Source organism: Xiphophorus maculatus, chromosome 20 (assembly GCF_002775205.1).
Source record: "Xiphophorus maculatus strain JP 163 A chromosome 20, X_maculatus-5.0-male, whole genome shotgun sequence".
NCBI classification, from domain to species: Eukaryota; Metazoa; Chordata; class Actinopteri; order Cyprinodontiformes; family Poeciliidae; genus Xiphophorus; species Xiphophorus maculatus.
Window position 1 is genome coordinate 28,743,453 of NC_036462.1, and position 23,628 is coordinate 28,767,080.

The window sequence follows — 23,628 nt, forward strand, 5'->3', positions numbered from 1 at the left end:
TTAAATGTGAATGTAACAGTAAAATACTTGGACTTTAAGCTTTTCATGTCTGTTGACAGCTTCCATAAAAAAACAGGACAATACCACCAAGAAACATTATGAAAACTTATTTCTAGAATCTCAAATTGTCGCCTGCATGAAAAAGTTTGATTTAACTCTATAGTTCAGTTATGGTAGTTGGTGTAATCAAGAAAAGAGCATGCACTGGAGCCAGAAGTCTAAAAATATAGCCCCACTTGTGAATTCTTGAGTAAACTGAAGTGACCAAATGGGAGAAACGTATATCATGCTGTACAGAAAAGCCTTCAATGTTTCCCTGGCCAAGTCTACACTGAGAAGAAAGCCTATGTAGGGAGCTGTAAGCATGTCAACCAACTCCTCTAAAACTACAGAACTCAACAATACGGCCACATGTTGATCTAAGGAAAGTTACTCAGGTTTGTCTTGGAGCACACTTCCCAGAGCCTCATGTTCTCCTCATTAGGAGTGGACGCATTGGGGTATCATGACACAATGGACCAGATCCATGGCAATATGAATGCATAATTGTGCACAGAAAAGGAAAAAATGGGAAGAACTCCAAGAAACACCAATAATGTGAACAACAGACAGTCACTGAGAGAGGGACCACATTTATTTGTCATTTAAGGATACAGTAGCAGGAAACCCTTAATCTCTGGAGAGACATCTGTAATAAACTGTTTGAAATCATACAATGATGAAGTGGTAACCCAAGAGTGTCATCGGTCACCTCAACCTGCATGCAAGGCAGCATTCGAAAAGATAATCCATCTATCAACCATGTAGGCAAAATGGTACGAAGTCTTCAAACAGAACAAGAATCTGTCAAGTCAATGACACTGTGCTGCTGTATTTGCTTTTACCATAATGTTTTACAATTTATTATTCGGAATATCACTGTTATAAATAGATGCACCTGGAATATTGGCTGGTAACTGGAATCGAACTATTTTCTGCCTGATCACGCTGACAACACTCTTCAATGTGGAAGGTGTTACTGGAGGAAGGATTCTCAAAGCTAGTAATTTTCTGGTGTTTAATATGACGCATGAAGTTATTTAAAAAACATAAAAGGGCTGGGGGGACAGTTTACGTTTCCTAAAACGTAGCCCACACTTCATTCAAGCTGCCAGGGAGAAAGACTTTCAGCAGGTAACAGGAAGGCTGAACAGAGTTCACTCTTTACGGCAATCATTTCTATTTTAAAACATGCTGAAGAGAGTTTCTTTTTTGGTCTTCCCCGATGGATAATGAGGCAAGCTCTGGTTCTTTAGCACCAACAGTTTACAAAAAGCAAAGCAAAGCAAAGACATTTCAATGTTCTAAATTTCTAATTGTGCAGGTAATCTTTTTTGTTCCTCTAAATTGTTTTCCACAAAGTCAAGGCCTGTTATTTTGCGTGTTGTACTGTAGTATTAATTATTTCAATAATTGCATATTGAGCTTTGTGTTTACACTCTGTGTGTCACAGACAATAACTTCATAGCACTGAAACAAAGACTAACAGATCTTTTCCTTATGCCTCACACACTCTACAGGTCGAGTCATGTCAAGGATCAAACCTATTGAGGTCAACAGGTTTTCTCTTTGACTACTGAGTGATTACAGAGTAAACAGATGAGATAGCACCAGTAGCTCCTTTTAAACACTCACTTCCTCCTTTTAAATCAACTTGGCAATCTTATTTTACAGGCAACTGCTCCACTGCGCTCCAGAAGCAGAGAATGTTCTCATACTACGACTGTGAACAATTTCTAATCACAAAACCACAACAGCTATTGTAAAAATGTACCTTTTTATTTTATCTCTTTGTTTAATTGAATTACACTGAAAGAAATCCAAGTGCTTCATGTATAGAAAAGAGCAAAAAATAATTTATCTATGTTACTTAGCATTTCTATTCCACATCAATTTTTTTTATCTGCTTTGAGATTTGGATATAAACAGCTGACGTGACAAAAAAGAAAAAAGAAATCTATACTATATATGACCAAAGTCATATTAGTTCATATGTTTACAATAATTTCCAACCAACAGGCACGACTATTCCTGTTTCCAGTATAATCCAGTCATACTTCTTGTATTGTCTAATCCAGCTGTGTTGAGCATTTTATGGAAGGAAAGGATTTCTTGGTGTGCCTGGACTCCCAGCAGCTGTTCTGAGGGCGTTCATCACAAAACCGCAGCGCTGGCGGAAACCCTGGCTACTTAACACGTCACAACAACAATGTTCTTCGCCTGTTCTTGCTCACGTTACAATCACAAATGGTGTTATGCTGGGATTTTATGTCACAGACAAAGCATTGCCTAGTGTTGATGGACTATAATGTTTTACATTACTCTTACATTTAGTCTCTGTCTACTCGTTGTTATAAGGGAACAGATAACCTCGGTGTGCACACAGAAACCGGATATTTATGAACGGGATGTTGCTTCACCTTTCCCAACTGAACCTGCACCAATGGTGGGAGCCTTTAGTATAATATGCCATGCAGGGTTCACTGCTGTGATCTGCTGGGTGACACACCTGTTTAGATGGTTTCCACCACAACATCCCAGTAGGGGAAACAGAAACCCCTCACCGATCTTTAAGGAATTCAAACTCAAAACAAACATCAAAATGACTCAAAGGTCAGGGAACACTTGTGACTGCCCATACAGTTAAAACCAGATATAGACGAGCCTGGTAACAACCAGATCCTTGTTCTAACACTTCGCTTCGACCCACGACTGTTGAGAAACGATTGCTTGCTGGAGGCACGAATTATGTTAAAGTTTTAAACTTTTCCCAATCGCTAACAATTGGCCAAGACGAATGTGATACGCCAGTTCAAAGCTAAAAGATTTTACCAGAAAAAACCCACTGCAAAGACAAACGTGCTGAGCCGATCGAGGTAGCTGTTAATATTTATTTGATATTTGGAAGGGTGGTCAACACAAACCACGTGTTAACCGCGGAGGAAGTGAATGAAGTGTATCCGTTGCCATTGCTAAAACTACAGGCAGACTACCATTCTAGAACAGCACAGACAATCTCCAAATGAGATTATGATAAAACACCTCAATCTTAGTTTCATTAGACCACAGGACATGTCTCGGGCGGTGTGTATTTTCAAACTGTAATTTGGCTTTTTTGTGTTGAAGTAATGGCTCCCTCCTCGCTTTCTGGCCATGTCAGTACAAACCTTTTGTCACTGTGGATAATGAAGCTTCAGCCAGCATCTTCACAGGGTCTTTTGCTTTTGTTCAGGGGTTAATAAACCACATTTTCCACCTACACTCATTTGTCTTTGGTATACAGAAGTTTTTCCTGAAAGGTAAGATGGCTAAAAATTATTATGGTGCTCTTTGCTGTTTGAACAGACAACTTGAGGTATCTGGAAATTGTTCCCCAGAATGATTCAGGCTGGTATCTTGGCTGATATCTTTAGATTTTCCACTATGTCACGTAAGGAAGCAGCAGCTTTTAGGTGTGCCTGAAAATACATATTTTAGTGTACGTAAAAATCTAAATTGAGTACAAATAACATAATTAGCAATAGTCAAGAAGAAATGAAAAAAAAAATTCATAAAGTTATCTCTTTTTGTCAATGTTTTGGCAATTAAAAAGGTAATTTTGGTAATCTAATTTACATAAACAAGAAATTTTAGGTAAAAAAAATACAGAAATCTGTATTATGCAACTATGGTTTCATCTGGAAATAAATACAGCTCCAACTTTAAAAAAAAAAGGCAAAATAATTGTTAAAAAAGCATGTAAGAATACAGATAATTCTAATATAATCTGGTAGGTGACTCAAACATGCTGAGACGATCAACTAACCACGGATGAGACCAAATCACTGAGTGCCGTAAATCAGAGAATCACCAATAGTTTTGCAGGATCCCTTGTAGCTGGTTGGATCTCAGTCAGCCTGTTGCTAAAAATCAGAACCAAAGTCAGCAGCCTGAACCTCTCCTCGACTAACGCAGGGAGCATACAAGGAATGATCTAGGGCTTAAGGAGGAGATGAAGGTAGAATTAGCCGAGGTGTGGCGGGGAGGAGCCCTGACAGCGAGGTGTTTCATAAACCATATTTTGTACCTCAGGTTGCCAGGTTCCAGATGTTTGGGCGGAGAACCTTTGATGCTGATTCAGAGTATGGATTAGGAAATTTATGTACACAAGGAGAATATATCCCAACAGATGGGATTTTTATTTTCCTCAGCTGGCTTAGTTTCAAAATTTGAGACAAGGTCAAAATGGGCCTGAGATGTAGACAGAGCAGCAGGCGCCTTGATCTATCCTGTCAGCTTCACTTTCACACCGTCAGATCAATGAATTACTACCTTAAAACCCATCTCAGGCTCATTACTCACACTCAAATTGTAAGAGTTCTGCTTAAATTCAAGATTACCTGGCAGAGACTCAGTTCAGAAAGAAAAATTAGGAGCTTTCCTAATAAATAAACCCCTGAACATAAATGTCATATTCCAGCATAATGACAGAGCAACAGAAGCTAGCGTGAAGAGTCGGGGCTCAATACTAATCTTCTCGTGCCCCCTAGTGGCGAGAAAAGGTATGTCTAAGCTGCAGAAGCCGTGGGAATTGCAGCAAATTGACAAACATCATATGACGATGGAACATGATTAAGAGTCTTGATTAGACTTGAAATAGAGCCCTGTGTATTTCAACACAATAAAAACAAATTAACATCCAGACGACACCAGCAGCTTGCAGCGGAACCAGGAATTAAAAAAAGAAGAAGAAAAAAAAGTTCTGTCTTAAAAGTCCTGAGCAGCGTCTGGTTGGTGTTAATTTAATAGGTCCTTGTTTTCAGAGGAGAATAAAGTCATTTTGCACGGCACAAATTTATTCACCCCGATCTGGATCTCATTGATTTCATGCTCTATTCAGCCGGAACACAAAAGATGCCAACTCAGCAGAGAGCTTGACAGTTTCTTTTAAGGAAAGGGTGTACCGGAATGAAGATTAATGCGCTGCAAAAGTAAAAAGAGCTGAATGCCTATTAGTCAATAGTTTTTAATAAAACTCTGTGTCTCCGGTGCGGCGTGTTGTGTAAAATTAGCTACTGTTGCTGCAAAACTGTGGAGGCTCCTGCAGGGGAAATGTGACGGTCCTTCAAGAGCCAAACACACTCTTACGCTTCAATTTTAAATAAAATCTACAATGCTGTGAAAAGGTATTTACCCCCTTACAAATTTCCTTTGTCACAATTCAATCACCAAAATAGTGTACAATAGATAAAGATAACCTGAGTAAGTATCAAGCGCAGTTTTTATTTATTGATTAAGGAATACATAAAAACCTGAAGACATAAAACCAGCCTGGCCAAACGTGGGAAAATGTTTTCCCCCTCGACTTAACTGGTTGAGCAACCTTTGACAGCAAGAACGTCCATCAAGCAACTGGCAATAAGTCTTTAACATCACTGTGGAACCTTGTTCAAGATTTAACAACCTGTTTGCTGTCAGGCTGCAGGTTGACTGGGGAATTTCTAAAAGTAGAATGAGAGGCAGACCTTCTGGTTATCAGGTTCCTCTCCTGTGGAACCAGCTTGCAATTTTAGTCCACGGGGCAGACTAAAATTGCAGCCTGCCCCGTGCAAGTAGACCCTGTCTACTTTTAAATTTCCTTTCAAGAATTTCCTTTTTTGATAAAGCACGTAGTTAAAAACAGTGATGTTTCCCCAATTATTGGAGGTTGAGTGTACGGCCCGATCCCCGCGAAAGGGGAATTCATTCCTCCTGTTCTCTTTTCAACTGCTCTTCTCATTCCTCATTCTAATAGCTCAGGTTATCCTGACATATTTCTGTATCTATGCTGCTGTAGGCTTAGGCTACTGGAGGACAAACTGACCCCTTTTGATCGCTCTGCTACTTTCTTCTTCTACTACTCTCCAATTTGCATTATTTGCTGATATTTCAACTGCTAAATCTGTTCTGGCGTAGGTTGTGATGCCTCCTTGGAGGAGGGCATTGGCTGAGCTAATGCTGGTAACAAACGTTCTGCCTCTCCTGCCATTAACTTAACTAGAAAGCAGCCTTTTTTGTAAGCTGTGAATTCTCAAACCCCCAGTCGGTCGTGGCAGATGGCCGCTCGTACTGAGCCAGGTTGTGTTAGACGTTTCTTTCTGTTAAAGGTGAGTTTTTTCTCTCCACTGACTCCCCATGCATGCTCCGTATGAGGGTAAGTCAACAGCAATGCAAGTGATTGTGGCTTCTTGCACATGCAGTAGGAGTGAATGTTGAAGTTCAATGACTCGATCCAATTAGACCAGTGGTGCCCAAAGTTGGTCCTGGAGGGCCGGCATCCTGCATGTTTTAGTTCTCTTTTTGGTTTAACGTACCTGGATCAAATGATGGCTCGTTAGAAGGCCTAAGAAGAACATTGCCATGCTGAAAAGGTTGTTGGTAGTACCAGGGAGAGAACTACCCACTTTGGGCATCACTGAATTAGACAAAACAAAATAATTTAACTGATTTGAATAATGAACTGAACTTGATGCACTGTTTGATAACCGGGATGAACTGGAATGTATCTATGACTGAATTGTAAAGTGTCCTAAGGCAATATTTATTGTAAATTGGTACTGTATAAATGAACTGAATTGATCAATATCTAGATTCAAATCCACATACTGACAAGGCTATTTCAAAACTTTCATTTTGTTTTTTGTAGTAATTTGTTTTAGCCAATCAGAGATGAAGTTTCTCTTTAACTTCACATCATTCCCTTGCTCCCAAATGCCTGGGAGCTTCAGGTCATAAACTGATGGTTTTCAGATCAGTTTCTGACCCGATCCTAAAGCAACTCCGCAGTCCCAGATCATTACTCCACTTCCACCGTGTTTGACTATCAACGTGATGTTCTTTTTCTGAAACACTGTGCGTCCTAATGACCTCCTGGGTGGGTTGCTGATGTGCCATTGGAGTAACTTTGTCTCCTCCATCCATGCCTAATAATTTTCACTGTCATCTAAAAGAGTCCCAAAGTTTTAGAAAGAACTTTGTGACACTTTCCAGATGCAAGTGACTTTGTCTGTGTTGGAATTTCTTTAGGTTTTGGGCATTGTGTGTGTTGCTCTTTGAGATCTTTTGTTCAACTTCATCTTGTTAGGCAGGTTCTAAGTAAAGCATTTCTAAGATGATTATCAGGCATGGGTGAGGATTGTGGCTCAGCGTTTGCACAAAAATCTCAGATAACTACAGGTGATACATGACTTTATAAGAGGTGGCCATTATTATATATTTTTTAATGAGGGCCAAGTTCGCTTGGTCAGCTTATAAAATTGAATTTTTGTATTTGGGGCAAATACTTATTCATGTCACTGTAAGTGGACCCCAACACATTCTCTGCTAATGTGATCTCGTGTCCATCTGAAATGCTTCCTGAAGACTTTCTAATGAATATAAAGCACAGAAAAGTCCCCAATTAGCGGGACATCGAGGAGCTGAGGCGCCTTGGCGCACCACACAAACAAACTTATCTTGACAGGGTCTCCGGGCCGAAGGAGGTAGATGCTGCCGGTAGCGGATAAGGCCCCAAAGAAAATGAATTACCTTCCTGACAAACGTCAAAGCCAATCACGGGCGAGCATCGTCTGCCGTTCCCGCGCCCCAGATCCCCGCCGCTGCCGCGTTTCATCTGCCGGTGTTAGTATGCACACGGGCCGGTGCGTCAGCCTCCAAATGTATTCATTTATTCAGAGCCCCTCAGAGAAATCACAGTGTCTTGTCCATTTTTTTTTTCTTCTTTTTTTTTTCCTCAGCTGTCCAGATGGAATTTGCGTGAATAACATCAGTTTAGTGAGGCAGAAAATAAGTACAGGCTAGCACAGCGAAGGGGACTGGATTACACCCTCACACAGCTCCCCCCACCTCCACAAAACAAAAAAATAAATAAAAAAGACAAGTGTCACCTTCGCATACTTCATTCTCCCTGTCTGTCTCCCCTTTCTCCTCAGTTTCTTCTCCAGTGGCGTTGAAACTTAGCCGGGAAAGGTGCGGAGCGGTTGGAGGGGGGCTCACAATTGTTTTAATATCATCACACATGGCAGGTGCAATTAAACTAAGCGTCACGACTCAGAGTGGGAAAAAAAGAAAGCATGTGCTCAACCGCAGCCCGCTTCTCATTTATTCTCCCTTTGTTTTGCATCTATAACGGCTAATTGCATTAATATTTCAGACTCACCTGGAAAAGCACCAGACCCATCTCGGACGAGTAATTGAGATGAAAGTGAGGGGGAGAAAATGTGAATCAATATGTCCAGCTTCGATAAAGCCCAGGAGAAATTAAAATGACTTTAATCACACCAGTGGAAAGCCTTGATATCCATCCCAACCAAAAAGAAAGAAATCAGCAGGCAGATTTTCAAGAGATTGAGAGCTTGTTTTTACTTATTAGTGCTGAGATCAGAAGCTTCTATATGGTGAGCTATACAGTTACTAAACTTTACCAATCAGACAGATACTTTGTCTCGCAAAAGTATTCATACCCCCTTGAAATTGTTCATGTTTTCTCACATTACAACCTCAAATTTAATGTTTTTTAACTAGAATTATGTGCCATAAAACAAACAAACTAGCATACAATGGTGAAGGGAAATCACTGGGTTTACAAAAGTTTTCACAATAATAAAAAAAAAATCTCAAAAGTCCACCATTCCTTTCTTTAGAGCTCCCTTTCATCTGACGAATAAAATCCAGTGAAACTAATTGCTTTCAGGAGCCAAAATCAAACTTTTCCACCGACATGCTTTACACCACATTGTACGTGATGGAAAACTCTAGAAACGGTGAAACACAGTAGTGGTGCCATGATGTTGGGAGGATGTTTATCTTCAGCAGAAAAAGGAAAGCTGCTCAGAGCTCAACGAGCTACAACACAGAGAGAACAAGGCAAAAAGGTCCCACCTACGGATGTGTAAAGCTGGCAGATTGCCAAGACTTGCAGCTGTAATTGCAGCAAAACGTTGTACCGAGTATTCCCAAAGAGGAACATAAATGGATTTCAAATTTTTCAAAATTGTATTTTGTTAAAAAAAAAGAAATTAAACTGTGTATTATTTTCCTTCAACCCCAGTTGTGCACTACTTTATGAAGGTCTATCACATAAAATCCCAATGAAACACAACATTAGGTAAACTAGAGCAGTAAGTGAAACAGAACTTACCTCTCTGAGAACTGTACTGCCGTATCCTCTGTAAAGACCTCGAACACCCTATATAGAAAACCCACAGACATACTGAATTTGATACCGTTTTATACTAATACGGTGAAGTACCCTGAACACCACATTTCCATACTGAAACATGGTGGTGGCTACATTAGCTGAAATGACTTAAGCATTTATTTTAGTTATTTCACATTTCTACATGCACTAACCAGCCAAAACATTAAAACCACGTAACCTCCTCCTGTTAAATATCCACTGGAGGGAATCTTGGTGGCTCAGACTTATTCTAATACATTTTACAGATACTCCCACAGGTTTGGATCTGAGAAGTTTGAATGCCAAGTAAACTCTTTGGCTTCATTGCCATGTCTCTTCTGCTGCTCTTGAGCTGTATCTCCTTACAACCAGGAGATATCTTCTCTATCTTCACTGTCTTCCCAGGAGAAGCCACTGCAGTGCAGGAGCGTACTTAAGTCTGCAGAAATGCTTAATTTTCACATCTTCACATTTTCACTTTACCTGTCACTGGTTTCTATTACTCTGCTTACAGTACTGCACAACTACTAATGATGGCAGTTCATTGCTTCTCCAGCAATTTGCCCTCCTTGAGCCAAAGTCTTATTTTTTCCAGATTCAAACTTTGTGAAACTTGTGAGCACAACAGAAATATTACAAGCTAGAAACAAAACACAAAAAACGCATTGTGATTTAGCTAGCCGTCACCTCCTCTCTGAGTGTAGCCAGCAGCATGTTGTAGGTGGTGGATGAGGGAGAGGCCTGGGTTCTCTGCTTCACCACTTCTGTAGGCACCCGGATCAAACACGCCACCTGGGAACAAAAAGGAGTCCATCTCTGCTCAATGAGTGTGAGAAAAAAACCCCACAACTTATAGCACCTTCTAGTCTAGACATCATCAATGCAATGTCTGTGTGTGCAATATCACAATCGTATAGGACTGGATTTAACTTGTAGAGGGGCCGTGCAGGTTGTGGAATCCCAAATTCATAATTTCCTGAGCGCCCTCCACAATTACTGGTGAACTTTTAGTAAAAAATATTTTGGAAGACCTAAGATAAATTCCTCTTTTCTTTGTAAACCAAGATCTTACACAGACTATTTTGTTAATTCAGTTAAAAATCCAAACTTTCACTTCAGTACATTTATTTGTGGGGAGGAAAAAAAATAAATCCAAGATATCATTGTTTTTAAGAAATCATTGGTACCACCAATTTTGAAACGACTAGCAGTTACTATAAAACACATTTAACAGGAGAATTTCTTTATTTTCTTTAATTTCTTAATTTGAGTGTCTAGAAACTCTTAACTCGTACTTCGAGCATTAATGTTTCTCTAAGCTATATAATATAAAACACAGGCGTAATTATTTTATCCCCTCTCAATAATGGAAAAGAGAAGCTAACATGCTAACAAACTAAGGTAAGATGTTCATCTTACTGATGTTCAACTCATAAATAGCGAAACAGCTTCTCTGCTAAACTTGTACACGTCTACAAAATAATATTTGAAAAGTTTAAAACTGAAACTGTGAATTTCGTCAACATGCACGGTGAGGAGGACGTCAATGGAGGTTAAAAAACCTCCCAATTTCACTCCTGCAGAGCCGACAAGAACAGTGAGGACCCTTAAGAATACAGCAACATAATAAAAGCTGTTTACATCACAACTGCTTGGAAAGTCCTTTGTGTCTACTGTCACAAACATAAATATGCAGGATTCGTTTAAAATGTGTGCTTTGGTCAGATGAAAAGGACGCTAAATACTTCAGCAGCAAATGGACTGGGAGTGTAGCAAAGGTTAAACGTGGAGCTGCATAATGAAGTGAACTGCAGTATATCTGTTTGCTACAGTTTAGTCACATGAGATTCCTTGGATTTAACATTTGCTAAGACGTGACATTTTAGCTCAGCACAACATATTGCACAGTTACTGTTATATTGCTGTATGGTCTATGCATATTGTGAAAAACTGCCCGAACTGCAAAAAGTGATAGCTAATTATTTAAGTACGATGCATTCAGGCCCTCCTGGCATGTAGTTGGTAACACTTGTTTAATGCAGCATAAAAAAATCCTTACAAGAGAAATAGGTGGTAAAGTCAGTCAGCACAGCTATCTTGTTTTAATACGAAAACAGCAACTACAAGTAACAACATCATGTTGAGATTGAGAGAATCAATTAAATTATGTGGAAGACAGTAGGAGCCCCTTTTTTTCTTCTAGAGTACCTTACATTATTAGTCCCTCAAATACAAGTAAACAGCAAATAAAAACGTCGTGGACTCTGCAAAAAACTTTAAATAAGTCTTCGCTATGTTTTTCAGTAGGGTGACGATCTCAAACACACCACTAAATCAACCCCAAAAATGGAAAATAAACCTTCTTCCATTGCTATCTAGAGAGGACCTAAAGAGAGTCTGCTAAAAAAAAAAAAAGGCCAAAAATCTCTACGATCCTGTCTCTGAAATGTTGCAGGAGAAAATTAATAGCAATCCTACTGACAAAAACTGAGTTGCTCAGTTTTCCCTCCACTAAATCAATTTGCTCAATTAAAATTCTTAAATATTTCAGTGTGCGGTGGCGCTACTGCTTCATCAAGGAAGCCAATACGTGTCAACGGTGCTTTATTTTACCCTCCTGGTGTGCATGACAGCACGTACACCGCGGTACGGCGTGTGAAGGGAGCGCTCGCATGTAGCAGCCAGACGAGCGACCGCTTCAGTTAAGAGTGCAACTTGGCCGGCTAACAAACAGCTACAAACAGGCGACACGACGCAGGTGCGGCGGCTGGCGCGTCTGCAGAAGGTCGTCAGGCCGGCCGTGTATCTGTGTCCAGAGAACATGCTCCTGTCAAACACGCTGATAGATTCGGACACGCGCTCGCACCTCGGTAACCGCGCGCTCTGCTCAAGTTCCAACCCATCCACCATATGTCAACAAAAATATGGAGTGCCAACAGCCAGTGAAGATAGACATGAATATTTATGCCTCCTAAAGGCGGACAGGCGGGCGCAGCTGCCCACCTGGCGACTCGATTTCCCCATTTATCCCGCATCGGCGCGGAAACGCCAGCTAACAGCGAGTGGATCTTCACGGAGCGACTGCCGGCGCCGCCCCTCCAACCCTCCAACACCCCCAGAGAGGCGCAGATGCCCGTTGGCTGGTCCCACCCGCGCCACGGTGGAGTCTGGTGAGGAGGGAAGGAGGGCGTGATGAGATGAAAAGCGTCTTTTTCTTTCCTCTCTGTTGCGCCTTCTCGTTTTAGCGGCGCTGAGAGCGAAACATAAAGCTCTCTGGCCGTGAGGGAGAGGACAGTACCCTGGCAGCTGTTGGAGGAATCGTTTTAGACAGGCACTTATATTTCCTACCATTTTCTTTCAGTCTGTCACGAAGGAAACCTTCAGAGCAAAAAAAAAAAAAACTCGGGAGACACCAAGAATGTTAGAGGCTTAGATGGAGGAAATACAGGTTGGCGATACGGACTTAGACTTTATCACAATATTTTTTGAGATACTGTTGTGATAATAAAAAAAGACGATAAAAAAACGAATTATTGCTTTCTTTTTTTTATGTAACTGTGTGGATGCACAGCATTCATAGCGGCACAAACACAAGTACTGGTCTTGAAAAGCGTTCCCATTTGAAACCGGAAGTTAAAGAAGTGTGACGGAAGCTGCACATAGTTGCTGCATTTAATCAAATTTGAGAATTTACTGATATTTGTTGATGATCTCGTGGAGCAAACAGTGGAGGAAAGAGTAAAAATAAAACTTCTGATAATACTGTCAGTGTTTTTAGCAACATTCATTGAAATACAGAAATCTTATCTTGATTAATTTTTTTAAATGATAAACGATATGATAAATGCCCACCCCATACAGGACGCATAAAGCTGAACATGTACAAATTTTGGCTGACTGAATAAAAACTTCATAACTTCTAAATTGGTTCAATTCTCTACTGACAGTACCTTGAAAACGTATTTATATCCTTGAATACTATTATATTTGCTCAAGTTGCAGCTCATCAATGTGTTTTATGTGGTAAACCAAGACAAAGTGATTCATAACTATGGAGAGGAAATAAAAGGATACATATAGGTTTGTTTTGTATATATTATTTGTTCTTCATAAATACAAACCTGGAAAGTATGACATGCATTATTATTCATTCCTATTTACTCTAATATCCATAAGCAGAAAGTAACCTAATAGTAACTGCGCTCAATGTATTCTCAACAGTTTTAACAGAACTAATCAGCTTCACAAACACTGCCTCGTGTGGCTGAAGACTGACTCTGGAAAACATGGTTGCTGGCAGCATTATGCTAATGGAAAGTTGGTGACAGTTAATATGAAGATGAATGGAGCTCAAGACAGGGCAGTCGTGGATAAAACTCTGTTGACAGGACAAGTCTAAGTTGTGCTGGACCTGATGGAAGAGGTACAGTTATTAATGAAAGACAATGGATCTGAGTTTGTGTTCAAACGGCCCAATCCAGACCTAGATACTATTGAGTATGTGCACTAAGATTTGTCACTGATGTTCTCATCTAAATGTTTAAGTCTCTCGAGACATTTCCCAGACTTAAAGCAGAGAAATTAGGTTCTGTGCAACACTTTTCTACTTTGTGTTGGTCATTAACATAAAATATCCATAAAATACATCGGGTCTTCTGGGTACAATGTAACAAAAATGTAATAAAAAAATAAAAAATAAAAGCATGTGAAAGAACTGCAGTATTGGCCTTTACAGCATCAGTCTTTCTGCAAAGCTGTGGAGATTCTCCCCCATTGATTTGGTACACAGTGAGAAGATAAACCTTCATTTCTGAGCTCAAGGAGCCTCTGTGAAGAGTTATGTGCAGTTAGCTATTAATATTTGTTCATGAGCATTAAAGTGGTTAAGGTGCAAGTTAAAACGTGGTGCAACACTGCCACCAAGGGGCGAAACTAGGACCTGCGTGGCTTCATCGTCACTGTAGGCTAAAATCCAAGTGTTAAATCTAGTTTGTGGTCAAGTTAGCGTCTGTAAAACACTCAGCATCATGTTTCCCCAAACCAATTCTCCGGGAAGGCACATAATAAGGCCGGTGCACAAAGAGAAAGTGGCTATGACAAGTAATTACTAATGTAATTGTCCAAGGGACTTGGACATTAAATACGAGTCTCTCTTGTTTCTGGAGCAGGTAACAAAATAAAAAAAAAAATTTGTCCTAACGCATTAGAGACACTGTTTATTTGGCTGGGATTTGTTCCGGGCGGTGAGGAGGAGGAGGCTGCAGCTGTATTTATTTATTTATTTTTAAACATGCAAATGTTACAAACGATGGAGATGGTGAGACACAAAAATCTTGCATGGCATGTATGTCTTGATTCATGTCAATCTCAGCATTTTCCTGTCATTTATTTTTAGCTCTGTCATGAATCCACCACCAGTTTGTTAAATAATGACTCACATATCAGGTAAAAAAAAAAAAAAATCATAATTTGAAACAAGTACATAATTTAAACATTAAGCAAATATGTGCAATTTATTTACAAAACATGCAAATAACTCTCTCACCATTCAATTGTAACACTGTTTCATTAAGCAGTGTCCCATAATTTTATGTCGTCTGTCAACTTTTCCCATCAAATGAATGAGACTAACACTACTCCACTTAATTTTTTTTCTAATTACACCAAAGCCCTATCAACTCTGAAAATAAAATGCTATCGGTTAACCTGCACCGAAGGTAAACAGCAGACCAATTATTATAATATACATTTGTTTAATTATTACATACATTGAGGCACTACTGACAATCAATACAAAGCAGGAAGTATGGACTAACGTAGTAAATAAACTGGCACAAGTAAATTCTGATGGTAGCTTTACATTTGATTTTGAGATTTTCCATTTACTTTTGGCATTTCTAGCCCTCTGTAGAAAACGTCATGCCACCATCTATCTTTATCTTGCAGGTGTTGAACTGCCTGGTGTTTTCTACCGGCGCTGGCTAACTACTAGCTGAGCAGGTGTCTGTCAGTCGTGTGCAAAACCTCTGGAAGGAAAGGGAAATTAGCAGTCTCGCAGCACGCTAACAGCATCACCAGTAAATCAATCAACGGGATGCATCATTGCATTTCTCCATCCTCTCTTCCTTCACTCCATCCCTCTTTAACTACTCGCACGCATCAGGACACAGTCAGTCAGGATCAGGATTGCCATCTGGCTCCAGATCAAAAACACACACGCAAGCTGCAAGCTGAAAGCTGAGACGAGCTTGAACTACTCCAATTAAGTTTCAATTAAAAGATTAATTCCAAACTCCTGATGTCACGAGTTTGCCCCCCCCAAAAAATAAAAAAAAATAAATAAAATGTCTAAAAACTGACTGCAGCACCTCGGGGTGACGATGAAGGAAGAAGGCCAGAGAAGAGGGGGAAAACGTTGTGAAGTAAAAAGGGATAATGCGAGGACACAGCGAGTCTCCAACTCTGAAACAACAGCCAATAAATCACAGAGCGAGGAGCTGCTCAAAGGCAATGCATGGATTATTTCTCAGTGCCAAGTTAAGTGGTTGCCACTTTGTCCCCCCCACCCTTAAAAAAAAAGGAAAAAAACCCTCCTCCTTCGTGCTGTCCCCTATCTTGTCATGTCACACTGTATTTTGCTGAACATCCTCCCGCCGACATGCGGCGGCGAAGGGAGGGGGTTGCAGATGCGAGAAAAGCCCCGCTGCCTGGCCTTGACAAATGAGCTTTCAGGGCAGACGTCGAGCGAATGGGAATGAAGATAAATCTGATCTAATGGCTAGATAACAGCCTGCGAGAGCCTGACAGACGCCATCAGCTTACACATTCTTTATAGGAGCGTCCCACATCTGCAGCCGCGCGAGCACCAGGACACTTCTGGAAGGAGACGGAGGGGGGGAGAGGGCTTTCGCTTGCCCGTCTCGACCACCGCCACTTTCTTCCTCTCCTTGACTTCTGACCGTCCTTTTCTCTAACCTGTTTCCTTCTGCTCTGCTTAGAAGTCATGTATTAGAGGTTAATAATGAAATAGGATTAGTTTAAGAGGAAGAGTAAATGTTTTTTTCCGTTTCCTCTTTTTTGTTGTTGTTTTTAAAGAAGCTATCCAGAGGTGGATTTTATTCTATTCACAAATGAACATTGATACTAGAAAGGAAGTATCGTTGTTGAAATGAAGGGTGTTGAAGTGTGGATTATAACTGCAGGATCTCACGTAGCTTTAAAAAGCAAGCTGAAGAAAATGACTTCAAATTCTTTTTTTTTGTGTACTTGATACGATGACATCACAAGAGGTTGATTACAAAGGCATTGGTAAACATCAGCAAAAAAATAAACTCTCTAAAACATTTGTGTATCAAGGTGGGGTTTTTTAAAATTTCAGTGACAACTAAGGGACTATCAAGCTAAACATTTAAATACATTAAAAACTAATTGGAGTAGCAATGGTAGACATATATTATAGCTTGGTACATACTCTTTGTGCCACACTGAATAGTGTGAATAAGTTCGAAAAGTTCATGTATTTTATTTTTTGGATGCACTATCTGGTACATTATTAATTTATCAAGCTGTTTGTATTGATAATTATTGCCAATTTTGGCAGGATGCATCCTCCGTATTGACACTTTTGGTCAAAATGTTAACATTTCAAAATGTGGTCAGTATAAAACTGACTGGAGATTTGATTTGATTTTGTCAATTAATACTGGGTAAGTGGGTACAGACTACCCAGAGATAGATGGATTAGAAAACAATAACACTTCTTAAAATTGTAAATATTCAGATTTTTTTTAAATTTGTGTGTTATTATAAGATTATAAAAACATGCTTAAATTACTTTGGAGTCGCCTTGATAACTTTAAAGTGAACAAGTTGTATCTGATTTTTTGGTACATGTGGGTGCTGAACCAAAAGGCCAAGACTAAAGATTTTCTGAACGAATACATTCATTGTTGCCTTCTGACTTATTACAATACTGCCATTACCGTTTACCTCCATCTTAAAACGAAAGTAAACAAATCAGTAGTCACTTCAAAGTTAGATTTAAAGCTGCTAATTGTTAAAATTCCTTTCACTGGATCCCTCAATGACTTTTTTTTGTCTGAGTGACTCAAGTTTTTCATCTTTACTTCCTGTAATCTGTCATTTTGTCCCGCTGGGTAAAAGTAAACAAGTAGTAAAAATCCATCCATTAGTTTTCAATACCTACTTAATTTTTTATCAATAGACCTAGGCTGCAACTCATTTCATTTTAGCACTAAAATGCATCAACAACTTCCTCTTTAATTATCCGACTCATTTTAAATGTGTTTACAAGTCATTAAGGCACTAGACCCAAACGATCCATTTCAAACACTTTCACCACTTTGCAAGACTTATGGGGGAAAGAAACACAACTTTTGATTAAAATTCTTTACCAATGACTGAGGGAAGGCAGAATAATAAATGGCTGATGTTGCATCACTGCGCAGGTGTTAAGGCCTTTTTTTTTTTATTTAACTCAGGGCTATGCTGGGGTTGAGCCTTTTATGGATAAGCCTGCAGCTTAGACTCTCAAGTCGAAGTCAGTTGCCAGAATTCAGTGGGATAGCGTCCATGCTCTGCAGCTTTGTGCCTTTGATGTGAATAAATCCAACCTTGAGGTTAAAGGCGATGGCAACCTCTGGCTCACCTTTCACATTCGTCTCACCCTTGACCCGGGCAGAAGCGAGCAAGTTTCACCGGCTGTTAACTGCTCCACTCCTGCAGCACTTTGCAGCTGATCAGGACAAAAGTTAGAGGTTATAGTCAGACAGTGGCATGTTGTTATCCTCTGGACTAGGTGGACTGGTGTGTACGTCACGCTATGATAAACCTGACTAAAGAAAAATACCACAGTTTCACACAATGACTTTAAAGCCTGTATTGTTTTTAACTAAAACAGAAAAACAACAGTTATTCCTTCCATTCGATTTTGACCGATTCAAATGCGAAAATAAGTTAATTAAGTATCTGCTTGAGGTTGTATGAAAAGGAAAGAGGGTAATGAGAGAGTGGGGAGACATGCGGCAAATGTCGCCAGGCCGGGAATTGAACCTGTGACCACCGACACGAGGTCTAAGGCCTCAATATGTGGATTGTGCTTTGCTCCTGCGCATCAGGCAGGCTTAACAGACATGCTGCTCTTGGCTTGCCAACTGTACCTTTAAAACACGCAACTGGTAATATCCGTAAATAGTCAAAACTATAAAAAACATTAGAGTTTTTTTTATCAGCTGACCACCAGTAGGCAGCAACAAGTGGGAGAGGGGCAGCACTCACTCTACACTCCCAACAGTCTAAGAAAGCTCAATTTACTACGCCATCTTGTCATCTTCAGTTCCATACAATTTTTTCCTCCATTTGTTGAAAAGAAAAAATGGCCGACTTCACAGTTTGTTAGACTCCAACCGTCAAGCAATAACATTGATTACATAAAAAATCAATATGAGAGGATCCTGAGGGTAGCTGCGCCAGGACTAGGCTATTGGATTCTGTACCAGGATGTAGCCTTTTATCTCAGTCAGCAACTTTTTCAGCTTACAGTTAAAAGTTAATGGAAACAAAGTCATGAAAAACTGAGACCGATGGGGAATTACTCATAAAACATCGCCAGTGTTGTGGTTTGTTGCACAGGAAGCCAGAGTCTACATTTGTGGGCCTGTATGTCATTGTTTTTAATCATTTGGATATCCAGCTCCCAAATATGCACACCAGAGTGAGTTTTTTAAAGACAATTTCACTTTGGTAAGCATTTCTAAAAATCTTGCAGGCTGGCAGAAAGAGCGAGACCCTAATATGTCTTCAACCAATAGAAGCAGCATGGCAGGTAGTTTTTTGTTTTTTTTTAGTGGGTTTGAACTCGCAGCTTTTTAAAACCTCCGTTCTCAGAGACAGAGTGAGCGTCCCCCCATTGGGAATCATTCCATGGCATGAACATGCAAAACTTTTCTAAATTACATCTATCCAAAAGCTATGAATACTGAAGATCAAAACAGCCCGGGTTGCAACCCACCACCCCCGAGCCCCTCTTCGTGCCAATCTGAATACCAGCGGCCCACATAAGGCTCGAGCGCCGGGGCTCGCTTCGAGCAACTGGGAGAGGACGGGCTGAGGAAATTGCACCGCTCCTCGTGGGTTCTGGAGCCTAAATTCCCCAGACTAAATTGGCTGGGTTACATCTCTGGGAAAGCAGATGAGTGAATCGGCGGTAATGAGATCTTATTTACGCAGCTGGTGGGGAAAACACCGGAACAGTCCTGAGGAAGCCCCCTTAACTCGCCCAGCTGGACCCTGGAGGCCCACAGCCAAAAAACCCCACTCCCGGCCCTCTCCTCCCCCCGGTCAATAAGAAGCCTGTGAAATTTAAAAGGCAGTAACATTAGCACGCATGCCAGCGGTGTTCATCTGGGATATACAGTGGTGGGAAAGAAGCGGCGAGGGCAGGAAGACGGAGGAGCAATAACAAGAGCGACAGCTGGCCTTCTGAAGATGGATGGCAAATAAAAACAAGCTACAGAGAGAACGGTTTAGGAGAAATCCACACCGGAGGAGACAAAAAGCAGGGAGAAGGAGGGACGGCGAGACTTACTATTTCTCCCAGGGAGGCGGCCAGCATGTGACTGACAGGTGCCGCGCGCGGCGCTGCGAAAGCTCCGCTGGCGCCGAGGAGGGACTTGGTGCACTCGTAGGTGACAAAGAACGCAGCGGCTGAAACCAAGCAGAACCGCAGTCACTTAGGGTCCATTAGTCAACCAGCGTACAGCAATTAATATTCCTCACCGTCACTGACAGTGGGAGAGACGGCGAGGTGTGCGTCTCTGCATTTACAACAACACATCTTAACGCTCAGGAAATGATACACGTCTTATGTGGACCGACTTTCAATTTTAGTGTATTTTTTTCCCACAGGTCCACCGGCTAAATAAATCTATCCTGTAGGTATAAGAAATAAAAACATTTTAAAAAGAGGGCAAAACTCCAATATCTATTTTGCTTGTCAGTCTCTGCCTGATTAACAACTGGGAAAAGCCTGAGCTTAATCATATCAACTCAATAAAAAGAAAATGTATTCAGCTGTTGCCTGGATGGCTTATTGATCATCAATTACCGCTGCTTCCACTCCCACGTTACAGCCACCTCTTAAAGCACTCTTAATATATTGTTACTTGGAAAGCATTTTGCAGGAATAACTACAACTAAAGTCTATATGGAAGTATTAGAGTTTAGGCATTTATACTTTGCCTAAAAGTTGCCAGAATTTTAATCAAAGGAGTATTCATAAACCCAAGAAACCTTTTCTCATTTTCTAGTCACAAACTTCAGGGTGTTTTGAGGGTATTTTAGGTGACACACAAAAAACAAAGTAAGATGCAGAGTGGCAAACATGAACATGGTTTAAAGGTGGTTTTCAAAACTTTTTACAAACCAAATAAGTTTTCAAATTCTACCGAATGACCGGTTTGAGGAGCCTTTTTTCTGCTGACATGTTTCTTTCACAGACCTTCAGTTTAAAGCTCTTTAAAAAGAGGATCTTACCTACCAAAAGCCAACGGAAGCTTATTTTTAGCTCCCGTTTCATTCACATTGTAGACTAGTTTAAAAGCTGCATGCAAAAAAATAATGCATATGTGCACAAACAATTTAAGGAAATGTCTTTTTTTAAAACAGAAAGCACTAATTTCTGCTGTGCACTGGTAGAATATCTGACAGTGCTCTACGTTCAAAAGGTGAGAAAATTACAGCTATAGCAGCATCGTGTTTTTTTATTTATATTATCTCACATTAGCATAAATTCATAATGCAGCATTAATGCCCTTTGTGCCTACACATCAGCAGCTCTCGCTTTGATTTGTTTACATGCAAGCGGTTTGGTTCTTACAATAGATTCCCAAGTTCCAAATCTTTAATGTCTTACCATTGGGGAAGGATCCGACTGCGGCAGACGGCACCCCGGCGTAGATCCCCCCGAAGCCCCCCGCTTTGTGGAAGCCCTGCTGACTCTGCAGTCTGGTCTTAATGGTGTCTAATGGGAACAGGGTCAGATCCACACACATCCCGGCACAGCCTCCTGCCTGAAGACAGGCACCTTTAGAGATGCAATGTATGTTTGTTTTGTTTTTTTTAAAAAGCACACACTAGAACACTTTTTTTTTTATCCTACTGCTACTTTACTTTTTCAGTAAAGTAAGCACTTTACTGATAACCATACTCATCAGATGTGTACGTCAAGCAGCACCAGAACACACTCATGTGCCGACATTTATTTCTTCAGTTTTTGTGAGAAACAGAAGTGTCACAACCCAAGCATAAGTGCTATTTTTTAAAAGGCTACATGTTCAGATATTATTGTCTCACTTTCATCCTTAGGGTAGTTTTTTCTGTAATTTCATTTAGCGAAGTTTTCCAACAAGGTGACCCAGTGCTTCATCACTAATGCTGAGGTCTCCATAACTAACATTGTTCCGTCAGGGTTTTTTTTTCTATGCAGGTGTAGTTTTTGTGGCAATATATTTGGGTTGGGATTACTGAAAAGCTGATCAGAAACACATTGAAATCAACCATGTTTTTTTCTTTTCCAAGCGATATTGCAAATGAAATCGAAAACCTATTTTATTTTTTGTTCCAAGCCTTTCATCACTACGCAGGCTTCACTGTGCTCAGCAAATAACACACCTGGCGGTTCTGGCATAAAATAATGGTTGAATAAGTAAAGTGAAGGATCCTTAATGCTCTGGGCCTGAAAGAAAAAACACTGGTCGACTCTACAAAAAATAAAAAATAAAGTAAAAACAGGTTGTTACTGAGTGCTTTAACAGAATAATCATCAAAAACATTGTGACTAAATCATCCACCGCCCCCAATGACCATTTGATCCAGAGATCTAAATGCTACAGGAATATTGTGAGGCAAGTCAAACAGTTCAACATCTTTTAAACTGTGAGTCCAATATTTGTTTGAAATAACTGCACAGTATGTTATGTTACAGTTTTAAGCTGGATATCATTACTGTACAAGGTAATCTTGTTATCGCCATGTGTAACTGCATATATTTCATCCCATCTTCATATTAAACGAGCTGTTTTTCCTTAATGAAAACGTGTGCTTTACACAGCTAAGAGTGAATACGTAAAAGTGTTTGTTTTGTAAGACTGTCACACTTAAGAACTGTGTTCTTTGGCTGCTGCTTCACAATATTCAGTCTATGTCCCTTAAACACGGCTCAGTGAAAAAAGAAAAAAGAAAAGGTATAAAAGCGGCCATCTTACCACCAGAGACGCGACGAACTGTCGTCTCTCCATTTTCCCTTTACTCGGCTCTATTAACACTCAACCTCTCCGTAAATTTACAACTACAGCGCATGTTTATCATTTCACTGAAACCAAAACATGCCGGTCAAGGACGCAGCCATATTGGCTAGATTACTTCCGCCTGACGTCATGACGCTGCATTGTTCCCAATGCCTGATGGGAAATTGTGTTTTTTTGTTGTTTTTTGGGGGTTTTGTTAAGGACTTAGCTTGAAAACCGGGTGTGCGTGTCCTTCAGAGAGACACGCTTTCCCCGGCATGTTTGTCATGACGACCTCAAATTCACCGTAGACGACCCACGTGAGTTATAACGTGCTGTGATAAAATAAATACAGAGTAGACTTTGCTAAATTATTTACATTTTCCACATTTGTCATATTACAACGATAAAACTCAACCTACCGTCCTAATTTACAGTTTTCTTGAATATCTGGACGACTTATTGGGCAAAAACAAACCTTTTGTGGTTTTCTTTGTGTGTGTGTGTGTGTGTGTTTTTTAAATCCATTACTTGTATATGTCTGCAGTTAGATTCGTGATTGTTGTAACCAAGTTTTATTTTGTAAGACTTTGATTGGGTTATGGATGTGTGCAACTGTTGTTTGACTGGTAAAGTAGTTTTGTTTGTATGCGCTGCCATAGCTGAGGTCCAAACTCTGCAATAATGCTTTGTTGTTGATCTGATGCTGAAAAGTTTGACAGATTGGAGCGAAAACCTTTATTTTACCTCTATTCAAGGCAAAGCGAACTTGGATAACCCAGATGAGAACTTGCCAGGCCAGCCTGAGGATCTGATCAAGTTGATTGATCTGATGTTGGGATGCCCTCACACTGAGCTCGCTGTCAGTCTTTCTGTCGACCTTGTTATGTTTGCAAGTCTTCTGTGTGAGGGTCACGGAGAGGATGAGAGTTCTGCTAAACTCAAACTCTTACGTCTTCTCCTAAAGGTTATTTAACGACATAAAAAGAAATTCCAAGCCATAACCCAATGTGGTCATTTATTTGTAGAACTATTTATTTACCAGTTTCAATTCCAGTACTTACCAGATAGTACCGTGGAACTGTAATG

The 23,628-nt window shown here is 40.3% G+C and overlaps 1 protein-coding gene across 8 annotated transcripts in view; it reads right to left on the minus strand.

The window, feature by feature from the left end:
- The window catches only part of slc25a26 (solute carrier family 25 member 26), a 64,462-nt gene extending 41,808 nt beyond the window's left edge, over positions 1 to 22,654 (minus strand). For 6 of the 8 annotated variants that reach the window (XM_023325762.1, XM_023325766.1, XM_023325765.1 and 3 more), the window contains exons 1-5: positions 22,519 to 22,654; positions 21,168 to 21,324; positions 19,842 to 19,960; positions 9,923 to 10,027; positions 9,197 to 9,244 (exon numbers count right to left, since the gene is read on the minus strand). In XM_023325762.1, coding sequence (XP_023181530.1) covers positions 9,197 to 9,244; positions 9,923 to 10,027; positions 19,842 to 19,960; positions 21,168 to 21,324; positions 22,519 to 22,551 — 462 coding nt within the window. In that variant the 5' untranslated portion in view covers positions 22,552 to 22,654. Of the gene's footprint in view, positions 1 to 9,196; positions 9,245 to 9,922; positions 10,028 to 12,238; positions 12,588 to 19,841; positions 19,961 to 21,167; positions 21,339 to 22,518 lie in introns of those variants that run through there. The other 2 variants (XM_023325764.1, XM_023325769.1) reach the window with 2 other exon arrangements.
- Between the last annotated feature and the right edge of the window lie 974 nt (positions 22,655 to 23,628).